Source organism: Myotis lucifugus, unplaced genomic scaffold (genome assembly GCF_000147115.1).
Source record: "Myotis lucifugus unplaced genomic scaffold, Myoluc2.0 scaffold_5, whole genome shotgun sequence".
NCBI classification, from domain to species: domain Eukaryota; kingdom Metazoa; phylum Chordata; class Mammalia; order Chiroptera; family Vespertilionidae; genus Myotis; species Myotis lucifugus.
Window position 1 is genome coordinate 4,670,727 of NW_005871053.1, and position 17,746 is coordinate 4,688,472.

The 17,746-nt window shown below is 39.7% G+C and overlaps 1 protein-coding gene across 2 annotated transcripts in view; it reads left to right on the forward strand.

The window, feature by feature from the left end:
- The first annotated feature begins 716 nt into the window (after positions 1 to 716).
- The window catches only part of CCDC141 (coiled-coil domain containing 141), a 164,205-nt gene continuing 147,175 nt past the window's right edge, over positions 717 to 17,746 (forward strand). The window contains exons 1-3 of one of the 2 annotated variants that reach the window (XM_023744442.1): positions 717 to 806; positions 7,302 to 7,532; positions 10,393 to 10,515. In XM_023744442.1, the coding sequence (XP_023600210.1) occupies positions 7,431 to 7,532; positions 10,393 to 10,515 (225 nt within the window). In that variant the 5' untranslated portion in view covers positions 717 to 806; positions 7,302 to 7,430. Of the gene's footprint in view, positions 807 to 7,243; positions 7,533 to 10,392; positions 10,516 to 17,746 lie in introns of those variants that run through there. The other variant, XM_006083054.3, reaches the window with a different exon arrangement.

Sequence of the window (17,746 nt, forward strand, 5' to 3'; positions counted from 1 at the left end):
GACAGTAAATTTTTAGAAGCTCAGTTAAGTTTTAAAAGCTCAGTTAAGTTTTAAAAACTATAATCTACAGTTGAATTCTGTTAAAACATAACTTTGTTGTTAAACTGATGCCACATCACCCTCAAACAACTGAGAAAGTGCATGATAGCACTACTTAAAAGAGCCTTATTATATATAACATGAATCTGCATGCATCTGTATGTTATTATACAAATATATACATACTAGAGGCCCGATGCACGAAATTCGTGCAAGGAGCTCGGCCCTCACAGCCTTGGCCCTCACAGCCCTGGCTTTGTCTGGAAGGTCATCTGGAAAGTCGTTCGGCTGTCCAGTCTAATTATCATATTATGCTTTTGTTATTATAGATATATTAATTTCTTTATGTCTTTGTGTTTCTTAATAGAACCTCATTAAAAAAATACACCTTTATTTAACTTAGAATTCATGTTTAGGGTATCCAATTTTTATGTCCTTGAGTTTTATACTATTTTTTCTTCCTTGACAAAAATTGTAGCTGCTTGGAGAAGTGACAACTCACCCTCAGTGTCACTCCTGGCTTCCCAGGCCGCTGGAACTACTGCTGCTCCAGAGGCCTCCCTGGGGACTACTCTGGGATGGAAATTCTCAGCCTCAACTGGAGTGGAGCAACACTAAGGAAAGAGAAAGAAAATGTAATTTTCCAAAGTCAACTTCTCATAGAATGGCCCTGTCTTCTTAAGGGTAACTCTCAGGACACTTCATACTGTTGAGAGGAGTTATACCAGCAAAGAGCCCTGCTATGTTGGAGCCTAAGCTCAACACAGGTACGAAGTCTTGAGAATTAAAATTTTAAAAATAACCTTTGTACATGAAAGCTTTTCAGCGATTTTTTAAAAAATATATTCCAGCTCCAAGTATTGTATATACTTCTCCCATTCAGAAAGAACTTTTCCCAAATCAGTAATTGCCATATTTGCTATTTATTTTAACTAAAGTCTACGCATATATTTTACATTTTCCAGATCATACATTGCTCCAAATAGAGAACCTTCAAGAAAATATGTTGGTAATAATTGAACAAATATTGATGTAATTTCACACATCATTTTTGGTAAACCACTGCTTAAAATTATAATAAATCCAGCCATCTTTGATCTTTGATCAAGCTAAGTATTCTTTGAACTTGCCCAAGTTTTGTTTTTGTTTTCTTTACCACTTATAGAAGGGAAGTTTGCTGGGTATATAAATTGTTTTTTAATTATTCTCCCACATTTTATGGAGAAGCTAAGGATTTATGTCATTAAACATGTTTATAAGGAAATCTATGAGATGAAAACTGTTACAAGAAGTCATGGTATTTTGGATATGTTATTCTTCTTAAGTAAAGTCTAAGTGTCCATAAAGAAACATTCCAACGAAGCATTGTGTTGGCATTTGTGGTTTGGATGCGATGGCATTCATCCTTCCTCCTGCTTTCATTCTAGACTCCTACAGTCTCTTCTCCACAAAGAGTTTCTTTAGTAACGGTAAGTCAAATGATGTCATTCCTTGTATGATGACTATGATGCAATGATGACCTATCTAACTCAGAATGAAATCCAGAATCCTTACTTTGGCTTAAGAACAGGGTTACCACCTAATTTATCATTCAAATTGGACTATTTTGCCAGTGAAAGAGGCCTTAAGAGTAATTACACCAGGACAACAGGTGTAAACCATGGTTATCCCAAGCAATTCAGGACATAGAGGCACCTAGAAGGCCCTAGCCAGGATCGCCTCAGACTCATGTTCTATCAGTGTCCTCTCTTCTCTCAGTCCTCACTTAGCTTCAGCCTCATTGACCTCCTGAATACTTTTCAAATATAACAGCATGCCCCAGTCACTCGGAATGTTCTTCCCTGAGATATCTGTGTATCTTGCTCTTTTCAACTTAATCCTGGTCTTTACTCAAATCTCATCTATTCTGAAGACCTTTCCTGACTCCTTCCTAAAATAGTATCCTTCTTCCCTTGTTTACTTACTCTCTTGCCCTGCATTATTTTTCGACATAACACTTATTGCATCCTGACATAGTTATATATATATATAATTTTTGTTTTCTAATTGGTTATGTTTCTACTACGATAAAACAAGCCCCATCAGTGGATAAACTTTGTTTTTTTATTGATGTGTGCCTGGCATCTAGAACAGTGTCCAACACTTAGTAGGTATTTAATCATACTTGATGAATGAACAAACGAATACCTGCAATGGAAATAAGTTGTTGGCTAGAATGGGCTGTCTTAAGAGGAAAGAGCAGCTTCAGTTTACTGACAGATGGCAACTGAGAATGCTTGTATTCCACAAGGGTAATGACCCTCACAGGCAAATGAATGTCTTTACTAAGATCAGAGAGGTGCCAGGAGGAATGTTACAAGATATAAAGAATGAGTTAGGGAACATTTTGGCTGAAGCGAATGGTAAAGATGATACTCTAGAAGAAAATGATGACTCCCAGAGATGTTTTTACCATCTGATTATAGTGAGATTATTTCCTCTCTGGTAATGCATATTTTATGTCTTTCTAATATATTTAATCCATTTAAGTAGCCTACCATGCTTTAGGTCAACTTAATTTTAAAATTGTATTTCAAATTTTTGATACTATTAGTTTTAGAAAATCTCTTAATAGATTTGTTATCTTATAATTAATAATATTTAACTATCAGAACATCACTTATATGCCAGGCATTATTTTAAGTGTTTTACAAATACTATCTTACTTGCCGAAACCGGTTTGGCTCAGTGGAGAGAGCGTCAGTCTTTCTAATATATTTAATCCATTTAAGTAGCCTACCATGCTTTAGGTCAACTTAATTTTAAAATTGTATTTCAAATTTTTGATAGTATTAGTTTTAGAAAATCCCTTAATAGATTTGTTATCTTATAATTAATAATATTTAACTATCAGAACATCACTTATATGCCAGGCATTATTTTAAGTGTTTTACAAATACTATCTTACTTAATCCTCCCAGCAACGCTATGTGATGTTGGTATTCCCATTATCCACAATTTGCAATAAAGACACTGAGGCACAAAGAGGTTAAGTCAGTCTAACTTCAGAGCCCCATTGCCTTTGCCATATTGTGTAATTTATTTGTGGTTATTGTTTTATAATCATCCTTAGTTTATTATGCCTGTTAGTCTCTGTATTCATATAGACACCCTGAAAGCACTCCCTGATTTCTCTGGCAAATTCTGAATGTAACCTTTTGTGATTCCATCTAGTTAAACCACTACGAGTTGTTTTTCCCTTAGCTGTTATTACAGTGGATTTTTATCTTGGTTATTTAATTCATTGTTTATGGTGTGTCTTTTCTCACTGGAATGGCCACCTTTCAAGGGTAGGGACCTGTTGTCCTCACTGCTGTACTCATGTGTAAGTGCCCAGGATGTAGCAAATGTTCAATAACTATTAGTTGCATAAATAAATACTGAATGGATGAGTTGTACTAAAACTGTATTTTTTCTGTATGACTAATATGATTCAATCAGCCAACCAGTATTTATAAGCACAAATTCTGCGCCTAGTACCATAGTCCAAATACAGCCCTTGCTAAATGCAGGGTCCTCCTCTAAGCACTTTATGTGAAGGAAGAAACTCTTTTAATCTCTATAATAACCCTGTGAGGTGGTCTGAAAGAATTAAAAAGCACACATATATACATACATGTATATATACATATATATGTACATACATACAATGGAATGTTATTCAGCCTTGAAAAGGAAAGAAATTTGTACATATGTTACAACATGGACGAACCATGAGGACATTATAGAGAGTGAAATAAGCCAGTTGCAAAAAGATAAATACTGAGTGATTCCACTTATATGAAATACTTAGAGTAGTCAAAATCATAGGGACAGAAAGTCAAATGGTGGTTGACAGGAATTTGGGAGAGGAAGCAGTGGAGAATTATTGTTTCGTAGTATAAAGTTTCAGTTTTACAAGATTAAGATTTATGGAGATGGATGTTGGTGATGATTGCACAACGTTATGAATGTTTTTAACATCACTGAGCCATACACTTAAAAATAGTTAAGATGGTAAATTTTTTGTTTTGTGTATTTTGCCACAATAAAAAAATGAGGAAAAAAAGTGCTATTTGCAACTCAACAGAATCCATTTATAGCTTTTTGATTCCCCATGGAGGATATTTCACTAACATTCAGTTGGTATAAAAGCAGGCATTTCCCAGAGGGATAATCAGAGGAGGCATAATATCCTCTGCAAACTTCAAAGGATATGAGAATGCCTATAAGGTTTTCTGTTTTGTTTTGTTTTCTGGAGCTTTTTTTTTTTTAATGATGATGGGGGAGGAGGCAGAATATAAACAAACCAACTTAAAAAGCTTTAAAGAAACATCTATTTATTGTGTACTGATTTCTCTAGTATAATATATTTTATACTAACTATTCTCCAAATTGGTTACCAGAGTTAATAATGTAATTTATAGTTAAGTATTATGCCAGATGAAGAACATAGGCCCAAGTTCTACGTGAGTTAGATGTGGCTGGAGAGGTTTGATCAACAGAACTCCAGGAAGTGGGGTGGCGGGGTGACTAAAATGCTGAAGAGGATAAAAATAAAAAGCAAGGGAAGGGGAGAAAAAAAGTGATTCAAGCCCTGGCCTGTGTGGCTCAAATGGTTGGAGCGTTGTTCTGTACACCCAAAGTTTACAGGTTCAATTCCCCTTCATGGTCCTGGCTGATGTTTCTCTCTCTCTTCCCCGCTCTCTAAAAATCAGTGAACATGTCCTAGGGTGAGGATTTAAAAATCACACCTGCAAGTCCACACATTCCTCACTGCCCTCCACGCCTTGTACACAATCATCCACCTTAAGTGGGGCTTTGTGGACATAACCACTCTTTTCCTAGCCTAACGTTGCAGCTCTCTGCCAACGTTCCCTTTGCCTCCTGAGGGCCTTTATGCAACTTACCATACGTACTGAGTTTCTAACAATAGGATTAACTTTGGGTGAAAGAACACTGTGTATTTTGGGTGTGGGTCACTGTTTGCTGTTCTGATTGGCAATGTACACAGTGACTTAAGCAACGCCTCTTTGGGCATTTTAGTTTAGGGTGTGGCACAGTTGTCAACGCTTGGTTTTTCTTGAGGGCAATTAGCTGAGAACTGGTTTCATTCAGTTTGCTTTGGTTTGTTTGGACCAATGATTTGCTCAAGCAGAAGGTGCTTGCCAGCGACATGGAGACAACCTCAACAGAGAGGTCAGGTTGTTTCTCTGCAGGTTCTCCTATAAAATGACTAGAGGCCCGGTGCACGGGATTTGTGCACCGGTGGGGGGCATGGCCTGCAGGGATCGGCCTGCTGTGGAGCACTGCTCATCCCGGTCTGCCGTCTGCCGAGCGGCTGTGGACCCGTCCTCTGAGTGGCTGTTCCCTAGTCCAGCATCTTCCATGGAGCCAGAGCACTGGCCTCTCCAGGGGACCCAGTCAGGGACAATAGCACTGAGAGGGGGTGGAGTAGACCTCTGTCCCACAGTGGCCACAAACCCGCCTCCCAGCCTCTGGGATCAGCTATGCAAGCCCGGTGGCCGCTGCACGGCCTGTGGGCATCTGGAGGTGGCAGGGAGCAAGGAGGAGGAGCCTGGGGTGAGGAGGCGAGGATTGCAGCCCGGGTTCCTGCCCATGGGCCCAGGGTTTGCAGCGTGAGCAGCCCTCATCCCGGTCAGCAGAGCCAGTGCTCCTGCTGTGGTAGCACACTGACCACCAGGGGGCAGCTCCTGCATCCAGTGTCTGCCCCCTGGTGGTCAGTGCGTGTCATAGCGACTGGTCGACAGGTTGTTCTAGTCGTTCCGCCGTTCGGTTGATGGGCTTTTATTATGTAGGATACCATTGACAATCTTTTCTACACCATGGTGTCTTGGCATCTGGTCTCAGCTTGCTCCAAATGCTCCCTTTGTGGCATCAGGGAGTCCAAGGACTGATTTCCTCTCGCTGGAGCAGCAGGCAGATGCTGAGAGCAGGGGCTCGGTCATGGCTACATAACTGGAACAGCCTTGACGTGCTCTGGGAAACAAAAATGATTGCTGAACCCAGAAACATATGTAAGAACATTTTCTCCCCTTAAATCAATAATATTATTGTGAACTTTAGCAAAACAAAGCAGTGGTGCTGACTCAGTCTTCTGAGCATTGGCCCTGAACCTGAACCTGAATGTGCTTTTAAACTGAGTTAAGGGTTGAAATGGCGAGTGGACTCATGTAACTCTGTTTATAGCTATCTCCTCCGTTCTGGCTTTGTCCCAGAGATTTCCGATGGCTCCGGTGGAGTCAGTATCTCTGATGTGTTTGTAACTGACCTCTAACCCACACGTCAGTGTTATTTTCAGCTGTTCTTTGACAAGGGGTCCAACAGCTGCTGTTTAATACCACAGACAACTTGTGACACACTCTGAGTTTCTAGCAATAGGATTAATCTGCCAGTCTTGGGCTCTGATTCGAAGCTGTCTATAATTTTCCTGCACAGGCAGTGGAGGGAGAATAAAAATAAAACCTGAAGTACAGTGTTATTTTTTATTTCATTGTAGAAAAATACACATAGTGTTAAACTTTAATTAAACAAAAACATTCTTGCTGCAATTAAAAAGTAACAGCAAAGTGTATTACTTCTTAGTATTTGTGATAACTGAGTTTTAAAATGCTGTTCAATGGAGTACAGTAGTCACAAATAAATCCTGAGATGGTAGGTATCTACTGATAGATGCTTGTTGAAATATTTTTTAAATGCCCCTAACACATCTGAAGCTATGAGAAAATGTAACTATCCCACATAAACTTTATTTGACAAAAGGCAGTAAGTTTTAGAAAAGCAGATTAATCTAAAAAGATATATTTCAAGCAGTTTTATGGCTTGCTTAATACCAAAACAAATACCAGAACTTATTTTTAAAGTACATTTTGAAAGCTTTTTTTTTTTTTTTGGCCTAAAAGAGTCTTCAAAAGTCCTGAAAAGTTGATATTCCAGTCAATGACTGGCTGGTTTCAAAGTCCACTATAACGAGACAGATTCAATGGCAAAACTAACTTGGGTTGTCAGGATGTAACTTTTTTTTTTCCATTTGCTATCAAACATCAGCTGATAGGAAGGGAGCTAGAAACTGCCCTCTACATTTAAGATAATGGCAAAAATAACAGGCGCTCAGTGTTACCATACTAGGGGTGTGGCGATTCTCTCCCGTTCTCCTCTCTCTCTCTCGTGATAAACTCAATGGGGTTGTCTATTTTTAACCTCCTGTTCTTTGCTTCTGGCAGAGCAATCAGTGGGAGCTGAGCTCTTCCCCTGAATGAATCCAAGTAACCCCGGTGGTTGCCTTCTGAAATGACCAGCAGACGCACATCTGTACAAAGGCTGCCCGGAGTGTAAGCGGCACCTAAGGGACCATGTCCAGCCCAGGAAGCCCTGAAGTGGAGTTTTCTACCACCACCGTCAGCTCAGTGGCTGTGCAGGCTGGGGACTCTAAAATCGTTATCGCTGTCATAAAGGTAAGCTGACAACTTTCTTTTTTCCGTGTGGCTGTGGGCGTCTGGCTGTGGGCTGATAATCCCGAAGAACATTCCACACAATCAGCAGTACACGGCATATAGGAGCTAACCCAGCAAGCACATCTTACTGCTTTCTTAAAGCGGCAGCGAAGAGAAACCTCTATGAAGCGTCAGCCAGTTACTATAGTTTCTCTTTCAGTTAGTGAGGAAACATGTTCAGCAGCTTGGTGAAAAACAAAACAAACCGTCTATTTTCAATCTGTTTTTTTTTTTTTTTTTAAGGCAAGGCATGGGTGATTACAGATTCATGCTTGCCAGGCTGAAGAGGCAAGCGGACCTATGAAACACGAGTGGTTTTTGAGAGGGGGTGGTGTGCTGGAAGAGGGAAGGGGAGAGCCTAGCAGATAGGGGGTGGCATTGTTTCGGGCAGGATGGGACCCAGAGAACACCTGACAAGGGGCTCTGACTCATGCCCTCCTTTGCTCTGCTGGTGACACGGTACAGGCATGGGCAAATCCTTGTCATATTGCTGAGTGAGACATGGAGACCCTGCCAGGGAAGGCGCGAAGGGCATGTGTCAGATTGGCTCTTGACAGCAGGAAGTTGAAGCCACTTCAGGCTAATGTTTTATGCCATGTTTTATGCTAAGCAATTTGTCCATTTGCAAAGATGATAGCACATCTTTAGGTTGAAGACGGTAACTGTGATCTGCTTTCCTATGAAAATGACCTGCAGAATCCTATGAAGCGTTATGTATGGATCTAGACAATTCACCACCTAAGGCAGTGGTCGGCAAACCACGGCTCATGAGCCACATGCGGCTCTTTGGCTCCTTGAGGGTGGCTCTTCCACAAAATACCACGTGTGGGCGCACACATACAGTGTGATTGAAACTTCGTGGCCCGTGCCCAGAAGTCGGTTTTCATTGTGGAGTGAAAGAAGATGTAGTGTCGAGGATTGAGAAAGGTATGTTGAGATGGTTTGGACATATAGAGAGGATGAACGAAAGGAGATAGACGAAACAAGTATACAAGACGAGCGTGGATGGGAGAGTTGGAAGGGGTCGACCTCAGCGAACGTACCTCAATCAGATTGAGGACGTTTTTAGCAAAGGCCAGCTTAGGAGTACCCTAATGAAGTTAATAACAATGTACCTACCTATATAGTTTAAGTTTAAAAAATTTGGCTCTCAAAAGAAATTTCAATCGTTGTACTGTTGATAGTTGGCTCTGCTGACTAATGAGTTTGCCGACCACTGACCTAAGGAATTCAGTGTTTAATGAAGGGAACCGGGCAGACAAGCTGGCGCTAACCAGCTGGTTACTTTCCAGACGCCGTCAGGCTTCATCGAGTGACTTTCTGGCCTTTTGTTAGTGCATGGATGCATGGCAAGGCCTGGTTAATTTCACTGAATTCTGTGAATTTTATGTTCATGCGGAAGTGATAGCAGGAAAGCAGCACTTGACATTGAGCAGAAGGATGGGCTCCGGGGCACCGAAGGCCGCGTGTCCTGGCGGGGCTGTTTCCTGGGCTGCGGGGACTTGGCCCCACATACGCAGGACCTCTGCCTGTTCCCTCGCCCTCTCGTCTCTTCAAAGGCAATGAGTGGATGTGGAAAAAAGCCTGAAACAAAAGTAGCAGAAATTGATCACTTGCATGTGATTTTGTGTTGCTTTGAGTATCTGCAAATTTCAGCAATGAAGGAAAAGAAGCAAACTCACTGTGTAAAAGAAAGTTAACATTCCCTCAAATATGAACTATTTCTTAGAGCAGGGTAAGGAATAATGCACATGGAATAAATTATAGGAGAATCAGAACTAGATTGACAGAAAGAAAAAAAAATCTCTAAAATCACACTGGAAATTCTTAATTTAGCCAAACTGTGTTTCTAAGAACATTCGTTTGTCTCCCCTCCGCCGCTCCTTAAGCTCACTGCCATCCCATATAAAACAAACCCCAACTTATTCAAAGTGCAAAGTCCATCTTAAAGGAAAGAAGTGCCTACCTCTGATCTATATGGGCCTCTTGTTTCTACAGGGTCTCAGGGCACTAATTACCTAGAATAGACATGCGTTTTTCTCATTTCTCTTCAGCAGTTCACCTAGCCACGGGCATGTGCCTGCTCATGGTACCTGTTGCTTCATCAGTTGTTGCTTCTTAGAGAAACAATTCCTCAGGAACGGCAATGAGCAGTTGTGCCTAGAGCAGTGAGGGAGTCCTAAGTGTGGAAAACAAATCGGCTGCTTTCAAATGGCAGCTGTCACAGGTGTCTGATTTTATTGACATTTTCCTACTTACTTTACTGAGTACCCAACACCAAAAGTTGGAAAATATTATGTTTTCACTTTGAAATAAGCTGCAAATCAGTTGTTTCAACTGCTGCTTAGTCTTTCTGATTAAACAAGTAAGGTCAATGTAAGGACACTGATCAGCCAACATAGCATCTACAAAACCTTCCCCTTGTGGTGAAGTTTGCATTCTACCTGCCTGAGTGGAATATCACTATTTCTATGGAAAGTACTTTTGTGAGTGAGAGAATGTACAGTTATGTGAATTGTTTTGTAATTTTGTAATATTCAATAATATATAATCTATTGTATGTGTTCCTCATTTGGGAATGTTAAGTTTAAATACAGGGTGCCAAGAGAAAATCATTTATCTTAAGAATTAAAAAAAGAAAAGGCAAGGCATGGATTTATATTAGACCTGCTATATTTCAATTTATTAAAGCCCATCTCTATGGAAAGAATAAAGTGTTCATAGTATAACTGGAAACTTAAAAAAAAAAGAAGAAGGAGAAGGGTGAAGGGGAAAGAACAAGAGGAACTAAAAGTGCTTTTCATTTCATTTTTATTTTTAGTGTGGCAAATGGGTACAACTTCAGCTTGCTGAGTCACAGCCCAATATTTTAGAAATTGGTAGCAGTCAAGATGAAACCAAGAAACTCCTTCATGATCATGAACTTCTTTTGGCCAAGCTCAAGGTAAGAAAGATATTAAGCTGCGACACAGATACACTCTGCACAGAAATAAAAACCCACATCTTACACGTCCTCTTGATCCCTCTGCCGTCACTGGCTGCTTTAACAGAGTGCCAGGTGGGTCCTGGGAAACACTGTAGTTACTTATGAGCAAACACCAACAGAGGAGAGAAGTAACAAGATTTTTTAAAACTTTCCCAATGTGATAGAAAATATGGAGCAATAATATTTTTATTGTAGAGAAATAAGTAATTTTTTTTTTCCTGGCTGCCTCAGTGAAAAAAACAAATCCATCACTTTTCCATTTCATACATCAAACTATCAGGTCACATCAACAGGTCCAGACTTTCTATTGTTAATGACACCTGCCAGCAAGAATAATACAGCTGGTTTTCCTTCTGTTGAACTAGTGAAAATATCTGATTTTGTGTTTAATATGAAGAGTTCTTGATACCAAATAATACTTTTAGTAAAATCAGAGTTATTATTCCACATGTATTGTGGTTATTTAGTTAAGAATCTAAAAATAATATTGGCTCGTGATGTCCAGATAAGGTATCTAATCAGGGCCAGCTTTATCATGTAGAAGGCCCAGTGCAAAATGAAAATTTGGGCTCTCTGTTCAAAAAGCAGGATAAAGCTTTTTCTTGACTAGTCATGGTGTTTTTTTGTTTTGTTTGATCATATATATATATTTGCTAATTAATGTCTAGCTCCTTCAGGCATGAGGATATGTGCGGGGTGAGTACAGACTCCCAGGCACTGGGCCTAGGCCCTGGCTCAGTGCACAGGGTGTAGGCTTGACCCCTGCTCTTCCGGAGCTGTGTCCTGACCCAGGCCAGGGTAGATTGCAGAGGTCACTAAGCAGGGGCAGGGAAGCAGGCAGGATAGCATAGAGACTATGCCCAGGAGGCAGGACCGCATGTGCCCCGAGGCTCTGATCCTCCATTTCTTCCCTGTTGTCCCAGTGGACTTCTCTCATAAAACACAAATTCAAGGCTAAAATTATTAAGAATTTTAAGACAGTGATAGGTAAACCATTAAGCCCCAAGTGGTTTCCCCTTCTGAGGATGGGGCTCTGGGATGCAGCCAGCCCTGTGAGTAATAACCATCATAGGCAAGTGAATGCCATTCCAAGATCAAAGAGGTTTGATTCAGAGGCCCAGGAGGACTAGACGTTCTGTGTTTTTAGTATTTTAATGTTACTGGTTTCTTTGAACATCTTGGCTGGAATTTATACTCACTTTCTAGATTTAGAGGCAGATCTGATCTGCATTAGAATAATACTAATAGTGGTTTTCTGATTGGACGGTAGTAAAAGTAACTGAATAAATCAGACTGAGAAGTTGAAGAAAGAATTAGTGCTGAAGCAGGGGCCAATGGATTCCAGAATTGATTTTCTTGTTTAGACAGCTCCTAGCTCTGGGTTCTGGGCTCTGGGCTGTCCTTCAAGGTAGAAATCTCTGGCCACTAGGAAGTCCTTTGTATATCTATAAAACCACATTATAATGTGAAAGAGCATTGACCCAGGAATCAAAACAGCATATGCACCTGTTTCTGAAATTAATCTGGACTTGAAACTACATCTTTTCTCCAGGTCCCACCAACAGTTGGTACCCAGCCATCATTTTCAGGTTCGCTGAAGGACTGGGTGGTGGTGGAGCTCATGGCAGTCTGGGTCTCTCAGGCCATTCTTTCCCCACTCCACTCCATTCCTGTCCAGGTCCACAACTCCAGGGAGAATGCTTTCTTAGGTGCAGTAATTCAGCTATCCCCAAAACTCTTCTCAAATTTGCATACTTAGATCCAGGAGCTCAGCTGGGAAATGGTTTTTCATTTAATAGGATCCATTGTCAAAAAGTGCTTATTGTTCTAGATTCTAGAGTTGTGTCCTTTTAAACCAGTCTTCTGGCAATGGACTAGCCTTCTGGATTCCAGGCTTTTTATCTGTGAGATGATGGAAACTTCATAGTGATTGTATATCTTACCATAATGTATCATGGGACTGTGGGAACATACTCCCTCTTTGCATGTGGGTTTAGGAACACAAGATCTCAAGTGAAAAGGGTTTTTTACTTCACATGGGCCTTTAGCCAATGACCTCTTAATGTTCATCTCGCATACCGTTGCCTACCCCACACACCACTGTCAACCCAACCCTCCATCCCAAAGAAATTTGAAATAGTAGCATCATTTTCCAATATTACTGGTTTTGACAAAGTTAAAGGGTCTGGAATCTGTTCCAGATTTGATGATAAAAGATTTTTTTAAAGAACAAAAAATGTGAGTGTGAATTCACTTTTGAAAATGAACAGATCAACCAATTTACTAGTTATTATGCTGCCAGGGTAGGCACAACCTTAACCTATAACAGAAAGTTGTTGGACCCAACTTAGTTTTAATATGAGCTTTTTAAATGATGGGGCATTAGTAGTTCAATAAGCCAATAATATTTAATGTTTAATGTTCACTCCAGTCTGTTTCTTCCTGCAATTTGTTCTAATTATAAAGAAGTGCAAGGTTACGAGTATTGGGAGGGTGTAGGAATTCAGTGCTGAGTCCACTCGGATTTAAGCAAAGCAGTTAGCCTCTCTGGGTTCAGGTTTTTTCTTTGAAAAATTACCGTAATAATAGTTATCTTCAAACAACTGAAAAGGAAATTTTGTGGAGAAATGCAATGATGTATGAAAGTGCCTGTTGCCTTTAAAAAGGTGGTATAATTGTTCTGTTAATAATTAATATATTGGTATAATTTGCATGTTTAATTTGATAGAAAAGCTATTTTCTCCATTCCATTGAAAAATCATCTCAAAACCTAGTAATTTAGACTAAAGGAAAAAATTCTGGAAACACTGAATTTTTTTGAGTGTTTCTAATGTTGATAATGTCTATCTATCCCCCAGAGATCTTATTTCCCTTACAGTGGTGCACTTAACTCCAATGGAGTATCCAGGGAAAAAATATTCAGTGGGGAAAACGTAATAACGTGCGAAAAGCATTAACTCCCAAGGGCACCTAGATTCCCAGACCACACTTGAATTGTTTATAATGAGAAAGAAGGAATTTGGGAAAGAGAAGAGGGATGTACGCCAGGTAAAGAAGATCTGCCTGTGGCCACTATGACATTGCATCCTCAGGCGATTCAAGGAGGGAAAGAGGAGTTGGAAATACCTCAGGGATGTTGTTGAGAAAGTTCTTCCTCTCCAGAGGAATTTCAACGATAAGAACCAAGAAAGCCTCTGGCACTGGCTCTGTATTTGTAGATATATGAATATGTATGTATACAGTTATGTATATTTGTAGATAATGTGACTTTCAGTGAAAAATGACCCTTTAGAATATAAAACACTAAAATATTTCACCTCTGACTTGACTAACACATCTCTTGGTTCTCTGATTCTGACTAAATCTCTGAGCTAATGAATGCTTATTTTTGTCCTATTTCTGGTTACGTAGCTAGAAAGGAATAGTCAAACTATATGGTAGTAAAGATAAAAGTCTTATTAAAACTTGCCTTAAATAAGGAATAGTGTGGTTTCCTGTTATAAACTGGAGTTTTTACTAAGAATTCATTGTTTAAAATTTTTATTGTGCTAAATTATAGGGTGTCCCTAGAAATGTATACACACTTTAAATGATTATAAAGTCAGTGTTTATTAACATACAGTTCCTTTTCAAAATTTAAAAGAATCTACAGAAATGAATAATTTTTTTGGTCAACACCTGTTTTCAAACTGATGGCCATTCTGGTCCAGGCACTGCTGATAACGCAAAGCAATTGAATTGCAAATAACAAGAATCATTTTTTTCCGATATTTGTGTGCCCTCAATTCATAGACTGTTGCTGGTTTTGTACCATAAACTTTGTCTTTGATATATTCCCATAATAAAAGTCTAGTAGATCAATTTTCTTTGTTTAAAGCTTAGTCTGGCTTCACCCATTGTTTGAAATCAGTTAAACCCGAAAAGGGGTGAAAATTAAGTGAGTTATCAGCTGTTAAAGTGTGTATACATTTTTGGGAGACGCTGTGTTCCCTGCAAAATGTATACACACTTTGAATAATTATAAAGGCAGTGTTTGTATATCAACTGCGTTTTCAAACTTCTGGTAGCATTTTAGGATGAATTTCCTTTGTTCAAAGCTTAGTCTGCTATCAGCTATTAAAGTGTGTATACATGTTTTTGGGATACCCTGTATATATAATATAAAATTTTCCATTTCAACAATTTTTTAAGTGTACAATGCAGTGGCATTAATTACATTCACAATTGTGTGCAAAAATCATTACTATCTATTACCCAAACTTTTTCATTACCTCAAACACTTTGAACCTAATGAGCAATGACTCCCATTCCTCCCTTCCCTAGTAATCTCTAATGTACTTCCTGCCTCTATGAATTTGTCTATTTTAAGTACTTCAGCGAAATGGAATCATAATACTTGTTTTTTGTGTGTGTGTGTGTCTGGCTTATTTCACTTAGTCTATGATGTTTTCAAGGTTCATCCATGTTGTAGCATATTTCAGAACTTCATTACTTTTTAATGAATGAATAACATTCCACAGTGTGGACATAGACCACATTTGTTTATCCACCATGATGCTGATGGACACCTGGGTTGTTTCCACTTTTCAGCTATTGTAAAATGCTACAGTGAACATTGGCATACAAGTACCTGTTTGTGTGTCTGTTTTTAATTCTTTGGGTTATATACCTGGAATTGCAGGGTGATATGGCATTTCTCTGCTTACCTATTTGGGGAAACACCAAAATGTTTTCCACAGCAGCTGTATCATATTACATTCCTACCGGCAATATACAAGTGTTTCAATTTATTCATATCCTTTCCAAAACTTATTATATTCTGGGGTTTGTTTGTTTGTTTTTATTATAGCCATCCTTCTAGGTGTGAAGTAGTATCTCAGGGTGGTTTGAGTTGTTATTTCCCTGATGACTAATGATGTTAAGCATATTCTGTGCTTACTGGACAATTATATATCTTCTTTGAAGAAATGTCTATTCAAGTCCTTTGCACAGTTTTTAATCGGGTTGGTTTTTTTTTTGTGTGTTGTTGAGTTGTAAGAGTTCTTTATAACTTTTGGATATTATTCTCTTATCAGATGTAGGATTAACCAATATTTTCTCCCATTCTGTAAGTTGTCTTTTCACTTTCTTGATAATGTCTTTTAGGAATGTCTTTTAATAAAGTAAAACTGTATGACTTGAACTTATATATTAGAGAAAATTTTATGGTATGGGTATTGTGAATGTGATAGAACCCCTAGGACAGTATTAGAAGAGGAATAAACCCTTTTACATGATCTGTTTCATAGCGGTGTTTACCCTAAATGTTTGCTTCATATAGATCCATTTTCTCTCTATCCCTGTTTTCCTATAGACCCACAAATTAGAAAATCCTGTTCTCTCAGAAATGTTGGGGAAGATGCTTTCACCCATCTCTTCTTCTCCCTTTCTCTTCCCTGAAGGAGTGAGGGGGCTGTGTTACCTGATCAGTGAGACTAGGGGAAGTGGCTGCCAGGGAAAGCCAGCCTCAGGGCTCAAGCAGACCCTGACTACCCGTGGGCTACAGTTTTCTACCCTCTCTGCTTCTGCAGAAGCAGTCCACAATTCCACTCACCCAGGGCACCTCCGACCTAACACTCTCCACAGGCAGGTCCCAAGCACTAGATTTTAGGGAGGAAGAAGTAGAAAGTCAAAATCAACCCCACCCTCCAGTCCAGCCTTAGTAATAGGAACAGATGTTTTGGTCCCTATCTGACATTGGTGTCTATTTTACAGAATCTTGAGGGGAAAGAGGAGAGATTAATTGGCACCTTCCAGATTGCAACACATAATTGATCTGTGTGTGGTTCAAAGGGCTCTGCACGTTAGTGTTCTATACATGTAAAGTGCCTGCCGTATTTTTCACTGATCATTTTGAAGAAGGTCACTGAGATAAGATACGAACTATACAGGGCTCTTGGGAGAGTGGAAACTAGTGGGCAATTTAATTTCCCTTTTAGTCTTTTTATTTTTTAAAAAATATTTTTTTTATTGATTTCAGAGAGGAAGGAACAGGAAGAGAGAAAGAAATCAATGATGAGAGAGAATCATTGATTGGCTGCCTCCTGCACACCCCCTACTGCGGATTGAACCCACAACCCAGGCATGTGCCCTCGACCAGAATCGAACCTGAGACCCTTCAGTCCGCAGGCCGACGCTCTATCCACTGAGCCAAACCAGCTAGGGCCCTTTTAGTCTTTTTAAAATGGAGAGCTTTTTCCATTAAAAAACAAAAATAATCTTCTCACAACTATGAAACAGCAGAACCTCTGTACAGAGACCCATGTGGAAAAAACTCCCAACAACAGCCCTGCCTGAGATCCTGGCTGCCAGCTATCCAACCTGCTGGTCATGTGAGTGAGCTATTGACCCATCTTGGAAGTGGATTCTCCAGGCCTGGTTGAGTTTCCCAGCTGACCTGTGTGAGGCAGAGACAGTTCTTCCCCACTGAGCTCTTCCCAAATCTAGAATCATGAGCAAAATGTATAATTGTTGTTTTAGGTCATTAGAATATGCAACAGCTTATTACACAGCAATAGATAAATGGAACGGAAGGCAACAGCTATGATGGCTGTTTACTTGGTGTTTATTTGGTGACAAATAACATAAAGCCCAACCAATACTGGCTTAACCACCCAAGAGTTTGTCTATGTCGCAACAAGAAGCCTGAGGCTTAGTATAATCTTCCACAGCATCAAACATTACTGTGAGGATATAGATATGAAGATGCTTTGCTATGATATTGAGCATATTTTCACATGTTTTTTGTTGTTGTTAATCCTCATCCAAGGATATTTTTTTCCGTTGATTATTAGGGAGAGTGGTAGAGAGAGGAAAAGACAGAGAGAAACATTGATGTGGGAGAAACACGTCGATTGTGTTGATTTGTTGCCTCCTGCACGAGCCCTGACCAGGGTCAGGGCCAGGGGGCAGCCTGTAACCTTGACCAGAATCAAACCTGGGACCCTTTGGTCTGCAGGTTGGTGCTCTATCCACTGGGCCAAACCAGCCTGGGCCCACATGTTTTGTTTTGTTTTAAATAGAATAACCTAACTGGAAACAAAACAATAGGAGGATACATTTATAAGCTGATGGTTTATGATTGTTTATGATTATGCTGAGCCCCCAGCTTCTTGTTGTGACATAGACCAATTCTTAGGTGTTTAAGCAA